This window comes from Delphinus delphis, chromosome 1 (genome assembly GCF_949987515.2).
Source record: "Delphinus delphis chromosome 1, mDelDel1.2, whole genome shotgun sequence".
NCBI lineage: Eukaryota > Metazoa > Chordata > Mammalia > Artiodactyla > Delphinidae > Delphinus > Delphinus delphis.
Window position 1 is genome coordinate 26,897,651 of NC_082683.1, and position 11,692 is coordinate 26,909,342.

The window sequence follows — 11,692 nt, forward strand, 5'->3', positions numbered from 1 at the left end:
GTTGTCTCTCTTATGTACCCTTATCTTTGAAACTTGTCTATGGTCCCCAATGCATCTGAGAGCTCAGGCCCAGCACAGGCCCTCTATAAATGCCTGCTGAAGGGCTAAGTAATCCCTCACATTCTCTAAGTGTGGCACCCATCCAGTAATTTATTTGTAGTTTAACTGGCACCTTCTAAAACACAGTGCCTTGAGCCAGAAGAAAGACCTCCTATAGGAACTGGGGCCCCAGTATGGACAGGAAGGCTCTGGGGCTGCTCAAAGCCCTCCATACAGAGCCACCCCTGTAGAAGGATGGACTCAGGTGGGCCTGGGAGCCCACCCTGCCCCTTAGCTCATCAGTGCAGCTGTGTATCCCAACTTCTGCCTTCCACAAAACATTGATGAATCTGACCTCCTCAAAATGAAGCATCTCTGTCCAAAGAAAGACATCATAAACAAAATAGATGAAAGACTGGGAGAAGTTATCTGTAATCTCTAAAACTGACAGAGGGCAATATCTGGAATATAAAAGGAACTCCTGAAAATCAAACCCAGATTTTTCTAAATTAAGACAGGAAATCCAATTTAAAAATAGGAAAAGAGGGCTTCCCTGGTGGTGCAGTGGTTGAGAGTCCGCCTGCCGATGCAGGGGACGCGGGTTCGTGCCCCGGTCTGGGAGGATCCCACATGCCACGGAGCGTCTGGGCCCGTGAGCCATGGCCGCTGGGCCTGCGCGTCTGGAGCCTGTGCTCCACAGCGGAAGAGGCCACAACAGTGAGAGGCCCGCGTACCGGAAAAAAAAAGGAAAAGAATATGACTAGGCAATTCACAAAAAGAGAAGCTCAAATAGCCAACAAGCATATAAGAGATAGTCAAACTTACTAGTCATCAGAGCAATGCAAAACAAAACAAAACGACGAGATGGCGCTTTAAACTTTTTCAGAATGGAAAAAAATTATAAAGGTGGACAATATTAGTATTGGTAACGACATGGGGAGACAGAAACTCTAGTGCTCTCTTGGTGGAAATGAGCCCTAGCTCAGCTGCTCTGGAAAATATTATGGCATATCATAGAAAATCAACATGTTAACTCAGGAATCCCAATCGTCCACTCTGTATAGCCCAGAGTTATTCTTACACGGGGTCCCAAGAGAGAATGTACAAGGATGTTCTCCAGAGCTTCATGTGTAGTCAGGAGGAGTTACAGACAAGCCAGGGGTTTATTCCCAGGGGGAGTGGATATATACAATGTGATGGACGCACAGCTCATAGTGCAGTGAAGGACTAGACACATACAAGGAGCAGGGCTAGATCTATACAATATAGTGCTAAGTCAATAAAGCAAGACACTTGATGAAATTTATAGTTCACTATCATTTATGTAAATTTACATATGCACACAAAACAACCTTACATATTTTATAAGGATCCATGCATATTTCAAGATATATATCAAATATATTAGAGTGGGTACAGATGGGAGAAGGCAACAATTGCCTTGGGATAGGGCATAAAGGAAGGAAATTTTTTAAAATAAAACAAGAAAGGAGCCTTTCATAGATAGATGATCATGAAGTGTCATGATCTGAGGGTAAGTTAATTCCATGTCATGCTCAAAGAAAAAAGCAGAAACCAAAAAACACCCAGCAGTGCCTTCCACATGACCAGGAAAACTATCCTTGTTACATTTTCCTCTTTCCGTGTTTCTTGGAACAAAATGTCACAGGAGATGTGAGTCCCAGTGGTCCTCAAACACAGGGAATTTCCATCTTGCTAGAGTTAAAAGGCCTCGGGGCAAATCTTGTCCCCTGGATGGATGTCTTAGTGAATGTGAAGCCCTAGCAATCACCTCTCCCGGCCTGAGTTCGTGATGCTGCCCCGGGGTAGGCGGGTGGGTGGGAAGGGAGGAGGCTGCAGCAGATACCTGATGGGCGGTGGATGGGAACTGTTCATGTCCTCCCTTTCAGTTTCTCAGGATCAGCCACTTGGAGGGTCAGAATGGATACGGGCCAGGAAGCTGAGTGAGTTCACCCTCCTCCATCCACTGCCCCTGCGCCCTGAGGCACAGCCAAGCAGGCTGTCTGCAAACGTGGTGAGATTCCCATCCCTGGCACGCCAAGCCGGCCTGGCCACGGGGCAGGATCTCCCATCGGATGGGGCTTACACTGGTGACCTACTCTAAAATCTCTGGGTCCTTTCTGTTTTGTTGATTAAATAATGCCCATTATCAGCATTACACAGACAAGGTGGGTATTATTATCTCCACTTTACAGGCAAGGAAGTCAGGCCCAGGAAGAAGAAATGAGATGCAGAGGCATGACCAAGGCTGGAAGACTAGTTTCCTGACGCTCAGGCCAAAGTTCAAGAAACATATCAAATATATCAGAACGTGTTCCTTTCAGCTATGAATCTGCCATGGCTCAACCCTTCTAGGACTGCACAAAAGACAAAGGCCAGGAGAGCAGGGCAACACGGGTCCCTGGGGGAGGGATGCCATCCTTGCAGGGCCAGTTTTCATGCTAGAAACATTTTATTTTATTTTTTCATTTTTATTTTATATTGGAGTACAGTTGATTAACAATGTTGTGTTAGTTTCAGGTGTACAGCAAAGTGATTCAGTTATTCATATACATGTATCTATTCTTTTTCAAGTTCTTTCCCATTTAGGTTATTATAGAATATTGAGCACAGTTCCTTGTGCTATACAGTAGGTCCTTGTTGGTCATGGATTGAAAATAAATCATTAAACTCTCACCTCCTTTTTGTTGCCAAGTAATGTGCCAGAAATCCCAGGCACCATCACCAAGCCTCACCCAGTCTCTGAGCCTCTCTCCACCTTTGACTCCTACCCGTGACACGGTGATGGAGGAGTGATGAGGGCAGGAGGTGGTAAGACTCAGGCTGGGGTGGGGAGTTAGGCAGCAACCCGCAGACAAACCTCCCGGGGCCTGAGTCGACTCTACCACCCTTGCTCATCTCAGAAAGGGTTATCAATCACCCTGCACAAAATGCCTAGGCAATCTCTGATAATTCGCTTGTATCTCAAATGGTCTATTTCAAAGTTTCTGCTTTCTCCCTTTCAAGTTGCAACTGTCACACCTGCTTACTTTCCATCAATGAATAGATGTAGCTACTTAATAATGGACCTTATTCTATTGCCTATTTGAAAACCAAGGACACATAATTTTTTGAGGTTTCTGGATTATAATTGCACTTGAGTATAAATGAGACATGGACAGGGAGGAAGGCTATTTGCGCCGCAATATGAGCCCTTATTTTCTGCTCCAGACCACGTGGGAGATTCTCAAATAAGTTTCTAAGAGTTATCTTGGTGCTGTCAGTGATTTAACTACACAGACATTATTTTTAGCACCACAAGAGTGCCTTATAACGATGATTTTCAAGGGCAGAATTGACATCTCCTTAGAGCTCAATTCAGTTTAAAATTTTCCAACAATAAGAAACAAATAGGTAGAAAGTGAAAGGCAGTTTCCAGTGGGGAAACTCCTCAAAAGAGGGGACCACAGAGGTGAACCCCTACACTATCCAGAACTTTGCTTTCTGTGGGTACAGCCACCCCGCTGGCTCCAGGGTGGGCACAGTGCCCTTCTCTGATGTTGGGCTTGACAAGGGCTGCACTGGGGCTCCTGCCTTGTGCCTGGCACATTTCTCTGCTAGGGTTCATGGTGGTGGCCACACAGGACTTCCAATTTCTCCCTGAAGAATGACCCCTAATAGCAGAGAGCGGAGCCATCAGCATTTTAGAATCGACACCAGTGTGGAACCAAGGGCTGATGGGGACTTTCTATCTGCTAGAAATTTCACAGTTCAGGCAAATGAGGAACTGAGGAGTTCTGGGAAGGAAGATGAAGATGCTATAATAAGGTGAAGCAGGTTAGGTTGTTTCTGGTACCCTCCTTAATTTCCCATTTCTTCACAGTGCCCACTCAATTGGTTATATAATCCCACTACATCTCCCGTATCCCCTCCCAATTCACCCAACCTAAGCCACCCCAATACATCCTAACTCACCCCCATCTCACCCCATCCCACCACAACTCATTCACTCCACTCTACCATATCCCGATCGTCCCACTCTACCCCAACTCAACTCCACCCATCCCATCTTATCCCACCCCATCCCATCCCATCCCAATCCATTCTGACCCAATCCTATCCCACTTCACTCCGTCCTATCCCAGTCAATCCCCCGAACACTCTGTATCTCCCAATTCCACCTCAAACCATCATATTTTACTCAATCCTATTCCATTTCATACCACCCATCTCAGTCCATCCCTATTCATTCTATCTGTTCTATCCCAATATACATCCCAACCCATGCTTGATCCTCCCCCAACTCACTCCTTCCTACTTCATCTCAATCCATCTCAAATTATCCTGTTTCTCCAATCCCACCCCATCATATTCCATTCCATCCACTCCCATCCCATCTCCTGCCCGCTCCCCTCCCATCTCCTGCTTGGCCAAAGTTCTCATTTTTTAATGTATACAGGGCATGACCATTCTTCATGTCCGGCGAAACTACATGAGAAAGCCAAAGGACCCCAGAGATCTAAGAGTTAAGCGTGCATTGGGGTGGAAGAGGAGGGAAAAAAAGATACAGAATCTTATCTTTATTTTTTTTCAAACAACTTCCAAAATGCTTCATCTACTGATAGGGAATCAAAAGCGTGCTCTAAAGAGTATGTAATTCTTATTATGTCTTGAATTGGTACAGGCCCCCCCAAAAAGAATCTCATCTTTAAAGCTGGGGTATGAAAAGATAGCCCAGGGGGTTGAGCTCCCACATCCAGAATGAAAATAAATATGAGTTTCATGTTTCTCTTAACTTACAAGAACCAGGGAAGAGCTCTAAGAACCACACCACTATTTTCAGGTTGAGAAATCCACATTGCATAGCCTACCCTTTGCTTTCTGTGGGCCCAACGGGAAGCCGAATTCTATTCAGAGCCGCTGAATCCTGAGACAGTGTCTCTGTGAGGTGGAAAACTCTGAGGTAACCCTCCATTTTCAGGTTCACCCAGATGTTCCCCTGTTGTCGTGGAAAATCTCTGTAGCAGACGGAGAGGAGGGATTGGGAGGCCATATCCCACTCAGAGTGAAACCCAAGGAAGGCAGTGTCAGTGACATTCTCCAACCTCTAGAGGGAGCTAAAGGGTCCGCCCTCTTCACCCCTCCAGGAAGAGGTGTACTAACAAGGCCTGATACAGGTGGGTGAGCCGGCCAGGTTCCTAGGAGTGTGCTTTCAGTGGGAGGAGCAGAGGAAAGACTCTTGCTGATGCATCTGGTGGCATCTTAGAGTGGCAAAGGATGAGAACTGTTTCTCTTACAATTCCAAGAGGCTGGTGCAGAAAACATGTGGACAATGGTAGTAGCAGTAGAGGTAGTGGCAGCATTTAACATACACTGAATGCTAACAACAGGTCCGGCACTGTGACAGATGCTTTCCATGAATTAAAAGGATGGGCCCTAGAGTCAGGAAGCCCTGAGGTTCAATCCTGTCTCCTCTCCTATCTGCTCTATAATCTTGGCCAAATTGTTTAATTTCTGAGTCTCAGTCTCTTCAAATGTGATATTATAGTACCTGAATTGTTGTGAGAATTGAATAGGAACGTCTATAAAGCACTAAGCCAGCACTCAGTAAAGGAGAGCTATTGTTGGTAATATGTAGAGGGACATAGGGCCGCCTCCCACCTGGGGATGCCCCTTCATCACATCCCACTCCTCCAAGCCCCTTGCCTTGGGAATGTCCAAAAGGACTGTCATAGAGAAAGGGAACCCTGGGCTCCAGAGAACCTGCCTCTGATCCTTTCACCAGGTGTTTACTGAGTGTCTGCTATGTGCTGTGATCTGGGCTACACTGCTCACCTGAGTTCACAGAGCCTTAAGCAAAGGCAGACATTGTCTCATTAAACAAGAAATCCCGATATGTCCTGATGAGTTTTACAATACGAGGAGTTTTACAACCTGGGCTGTGAGAGTTCACAGCAGAGTTCAGTCGAGACTGGTGCCTGGGACTAGAAGCAAATCAAGGACGGCTTTGTAGTCACCCTCCAGGAGCTGTGGTGGAGATGGATGGACCATGGCTGCTTGAGGAGTTGGAAGGTTGAGACCCAGGCTCAAGTGCTAGAAGCATCACAGCATAGCTGATGGGCACAGCCCAGTGGGAAAAGCACGACAGACACAGGCAGCCTGTGTGGAAGGATTCCAGGGGTAGCACCACTGGGTCTCCTTAGAAATCAGATAACAAGGTGGGTACCAGTAAAGGATTTGGAGTCAGGCAGGCCTGGGTTCAATCTCTGGCTGACTAGTGGTGTGGTTAAGTTATGTGTCCTCTCTGAACCTATTTCTTTGTGGATAAAATGGGGAGAATAATATTACTGGCCTCACTGGGTTGCTGTGAGGGTCGAATTAATACATGCAAGTGCTTGGGTTGCCATCAGCACATGGTGAGGACTCAACAGACATCAGCTGTTAGTGTCACTCCCTTGGGTACAGCTTTCTGAGCAGTGGAGGAGGATATTGGGAGGGTGCACAGACTTCCTGGCCGAGTCCTCTGTCCTCAGTGTTCCCGTTCCAACCCCATCTTGCATTCAATGGGCACAATCAATACGTATGTGCTGGGCCTGTTGCATCTCTGATTTCTAATCCCTTCCAGAACACAGGGATGCCTTGTCCCTTTTGCAGGCAGGCAGCCTGAGCCTTGGGGAGGTCTGAAGATCAGCTAGTTCTCCAACAACGAACATCTGGCTCTGCTGAGCCATCAGAGTCCCTAAATCCTGCTGGCATGACAATGATGATGAAACAGAGGCAGATGAGACACATGAGGCAAGTTGGTGTCGCTGAAGCCACCTGCTGGACTCTTCTGGACACACCCAAACCTTGCAGTGTCCGAGCCCTGGCAAGCTGGTTCTCCAGTGCCTTTCCACATCATTCTAGCCTCACCTTCAACAGAGCTACACTGTCACCAGTCCAAGATATGGTCAACGCTCTCTGCTGTGGTCAGTTTCTTTTTTAAAACCATAAACGCACAGCTCAATTGCAAATGGAAGTTCAAATCCATACATTGATGCCTTTCCTGGGGGGGGTGGGGGGGTGGGTAATGCTTAGGGCTTGTTCTTGCATTGGTTCTAGAACTTAAGGAGCTATCTTACCAATCTGTGACATTTGGTTCTGGAGGGAAAGCAACTGGGGATCAGGTGGCTTTGTTGTCGCATTACCTCTGCAAACCAACTGGCTTCTTTGATCCCTAAAACTCTTATTTTAGGCTTACCAGCCCCTAGTAAACTGTCCAAGAAAAAAATATTTAAAAAAATCATCTGCTGATTTAACAACCATCTATCAGCCACCAATTCTATGCCAGGTCCTGAGCTGGGTGCTGGGGAGGCCAAGAGAAATAAAGCACTGTCCCTGCCCTCAGGAAGCTCACAGTTCAATACGTGAGGCAGATAAATAACTACTTTGAATACAATTCAGTTAGTAGTGTCATCAAACACTGGGTATGGTCAGTGCTCCAGTTTTTAAGAGGCCTCTGAAAACAAGCAAAGCAGGGAGAATTTTTTAAAAACTAATTTGATATTTGATTTCTTTTAAAGCAATGAAGTGGTTAGCATGGGAAAAATCAGAACTTTAAACCGTAAGTATAAAAACCCTTACGCTTTAATATTGCCTTTATTTTAAATTACTTATTAAGGAAATGGGAAGCATAACAGTCTTTTCAATGCTCAGAGCTGCTTAATTCGGAGAAAAGTAGCCAGGTTTGAGAACATTTGAGAGCATGAAACTGACAGAACTTGATGGCCACCTGATAAGGAAGGAGTTGAGGATGAGCCTGAGGTTCCCGGCTAGGTAACTGGGAAGCTGCCAGTCCCACCAGCCTGCATGGAGGACACTGGAGGTTAGGTGCAGAGCTAATGAGTTTGCTTTGGAAGGGAAACATCTATGTGAAGATGTCCAACAGTCAGCCGGTTCTACGGGCTGTCTAGATCCAGAGCTTCCGTGGGCTAGGAAGCCAATAGACATATATCGGGAGAAGCATCTTGGCAGGAGAGATCTGTCTGGAAGCTTCAGAGTGTGGTAGTGGAAGAAATGGGCCTGGATGAGCTCACCCAGGGAGGAGTGAAAGGAAATGAGGAAAAGCATAAGGAATGGAACACTGCAGGAAGCCAGACTTTCAAGAGGGGAATAAGTGCTACTATTAGAAACTGGGAAGGAACGGCCAAGAGGTAGGAGAAAAAATCAGCCAAGCACAGTGTGCCGGAAGCCCAGGGAAGAGAAATTTTAAAAGAAGTAATCCAAGGTGTTCACAGTTCAGAGAGGTAAAGAAAGAGAAAGCAGATGGGTTTGGCGATTAAGGGGGTCCCCAGTGATCTTTCCTAGAGAGTTCCAGTCCTGGGGACAGAAGCCAGTCAGCAGGGAGTGAATGGTTGCAGAGAAAGTGAGTTCAGGACTCGTCTGAAGAGAGTTAACTTGTAAACGAGAAGGAAAGATGGGATGGGAGCTACAAGGTCAATGGGGCCAAGAAGTCTGGTTGGCTTGTTTTATGTTAGAGATTAAGTTGTTTAGGGAAAACAAAAGACAGGAGAGTGATTGATCTATCCTCCAGGGGGAGGAGGTAACTGCTGGAAGGTCTCTAGGGAGGCTGGGGGTAGGGGAAGTGTGAGGGCACAGATGGAAGGGGTGAGTGTCCAAGTTGAAGGCAGGCTCAAATCCTATATTCATTTTATCCAGTCATCACCGGGCCAAGGAAGGGAGACGGCGCAGTCCTGAGCATGTTTTAAAGTCAACGGCATGAAGAGAACACAAAATAAATGTGCTTCCCCCTCTAATGTGCCAAATCCTGCCATCATCTGTCACCAAGTCCACTTCCAAATCTCTGCTGCTGGCAAGGTCAAACACCACATGTAAATGCGGGACGGGAAGGCAGAGCGCGCCCACCAGAGAGCAAGCACCCCCTCCCCCAAGCCGTTCAGCACTCCCACCCCCAACTTCTCTGCCAACCAAAGAGCTGCAAGCCAACCGATCTCTCCAAGGCAGGATTCCAACACAGCCCAGCAGTGTGCAAGCTCCGGTAGTCGGCCTTCTTTCCCTGGGGGGATGACATGCCCAAGGGCCAGAGACAAATCGAGCCAGAAACCCAGGTGGATCATATTAGGGGTAATCTCAGGTCTGCTAAGCCAGAGCAGGGGCCGCTCCTGGACACATGTCTGAGAGGCCTGACAGCCGGTACCAGCGGTACCCCCACCTCTCATGTGGCAAGTCTGGTGACCAGCGGCGTCGTTGTGAACTGTGCAGCCACCCAGTGGGTGTGGGTGTGCGCGAGGCCTGAGCTCCTAGGCGCGCGCACCGCGGGCGCCCCTCTCTGGGTGTCGGCCGCTATGACTCTTAGGGGAACCTGAGAAAGTCCGGTCAAGTAGGGATGGGAGAGCTAGGGCTGGCTCGGGGCGCCCTTCCCGACCAGCAGCCCTAACATTCCCGGCTAAGGAGCTGGCGACACGGTCTGCGGGCACTGGCTCACAAGATGCTGGAGCCCAGAGTGGACAGAAGAGCTCGCCAGGGAAGTGTCGCAGTTTCCAAAAAGGGACCACCTAGAGGCTCGGATGGCTGAGGCCAAGCCTTCAAAGGTTCAATCGGTGGTTTAAAAAAAACAAAATAAATAAGTAAATAAAAAACCCAACACAGCTCCAGGCCGGAGGTGCTCAGTCAAAGCCTGGGCAGCAGGTGTTACGGGTTTTCTCCCCCCGTGGGTGTCAGCTTCCAGGCTAAATAAAAATGCGGCCCCAGGCATCGCCCGTCGGACCCGTCCCCACCCGGGGACACAGAACTTTCTAGGCTGTGGCTAGAGCTGAGCCTCGGAGGGGTGCAGGGGGTAAAGCGGAAGGGCAGCAGTCGAGGCCAGTGGTTCCCAGTGGGGACTGGGTTCTCTCCAAGGTCCGCGTGCCTTCCCGGTCCGCAAGCTGCGGCCACACATCGGCGAAGTTCCGGGACTCGCCACACCCGCCAGGTCTGTCCGCCTCCCCGACTCAGTCGCCGGGAGCAGGTCCCGCCGCCCGCGCCGCCGCTGCCGCAGACCCGGCGCTCGGCTGCAGCAGGGCGCGGGAAAGGGCACTTTGGCGCGGAGTGGAAACCGAAGGCAATGTGGCGACGCGGAGCCTGGCGGCGACACTCCCTCCCCTGCCCCCGGGCGCAACCCCCGCCCCCGCCTGCCCGTTGCTCAGCACCCTCCAGCCCCCACCTGAGTCCTCCAGCTCGGCGTGCTCTGGACCCCCGCCCAGCTGACCCCCCTCCCAGCCCAGAGCGCCCAGGGAGGGGGACACTTGGGGAGGGGGGTGGCGGCCGCAGTCTCCGGGCGGCTCCGGCGGGGGCGCGGGCTTCAGTTGCGAGAGAAATGGGCGGGGGCAGGGAAGGGCAGACCCTGCAGACGCGCAAATGGGGAGGGGGCGCGCCGTTCCGCTCCAGCCCCCAGGACGGGCGTGCCAACGAGGATCTGGAGGCGGGGAGGGCTCCAGGAAAGTTTATCTGGGAAAAGCCTAGCACCTTGGGGGCTGGGAGGCTGAAGAAACTGAAGCCACGGTTCGGGAGCCCCGCAACCCCGGGCGGGGATGGTCTGTCTCCCAGGCCCCCTGGCCGGATTCGGCCAAGTTGCGGCTGGGGGTGTGGGTAGCAGTGAGGGTGAGGATGGCGGGGAGGACGGGTGAGGGTGGGGGAAAAGAGCAGGGGGCAGAGGCGAGGCTGAGCAGGAGGGTCGGCGTTTGAGAGGGCGGGAGGTTAAGGCTGAGGGCGGGGGGAAGGGACAGGGACCGGGTCATGGATGGGTGGGCTCGGGGCTCGGGCGGGGCGCGCGGCGGCCGCCGGCTCCCCGGCGCGGCCGGACTTACCCGCGGCGGCCGAGGTGCTGAGCAGCCCCCAGCCCAGCAGCAGCAGCAGCGGCGGCGGCGGCGGTGTCGGCGGACGGCCCCAGCGGCTCCCGGCGCCCGGCACAAGCGCCGAAATCCCGGCTTCGGTGCGAGCCCTCCCCGCGGGGCAGCCGCAGCGCCCCTGCTTCCGTCCCCGCGAGCGCGGCATGGCGCGACCGGCAGCGCCGAGGGAGAGGCTCCCCTCGCAGTGGAGGAGAAAGGAGGTCAGGAGAGCTCTGGAGCTTTTTTCTGCTCGGAAAAAATCCCGGTACGCGGGAGCTCTGAGCTTCTGCGGCTGGAATGAACCAAGTGTCCGCCCGGCCGGGGAGAGGCGCGCTGCGCTCTCGGAAATGACTCGCTCCAATCCCGCTTCGGGGGGTTCGCGCCGGGGGGCGGGGGGGGGGGTGAATTATCCCCGGATTAATCACTCCGGAGCCGCTTCTCCGCCGCTCCAAATGCTGGGGGTGGAGGCGCAGCAAAGGAGAAAATATTGGGAGGGGGCGGGTGTTCCTCTTCAGCGCCACCTCCACCTCCAGAGAAACCACAGATTACATCTAAAGGGTTGTTTATTCCTGTTTGTTTTACAATTGACCAGTTTCTTTTAAGTTCAGTTCTCTCGTTTCCATTTATAAGATCACCCATAATACACCCCCCCCATACACACACACACGCGCGCGCACACACAGTGATACTGACACACAGGCGCGCGCGCACACACACACACACACACACACACACACACGTACACACACGCCTCTTCCACGTTTGGAAATTAGAATACTGTCTGGGAA

General features: G+C 50.9%; 1 protein-coding gene across 1 annotated transcript in view; it reads right to left on the reverse strand.

Annotated features, from left to right (window-relative positions):
• The window catches only part of CSMD2 (CUB and Sushi multiple domains 2), a 667,671-nt gene extending 656,601 nt beyond the window's left edge, over positions 1-11,070 (reverse strand). The window contains 1 exon segment of the mRNA XM_060018797.1: positions 10,884-11,070. Coding sequence (XP_059874780.1) covers positions 10,884-11,070 — 187 coding nt within the window.
• Between the last annotated feature and the right edge of the window lie 622 nt (positions 11,071-11,692).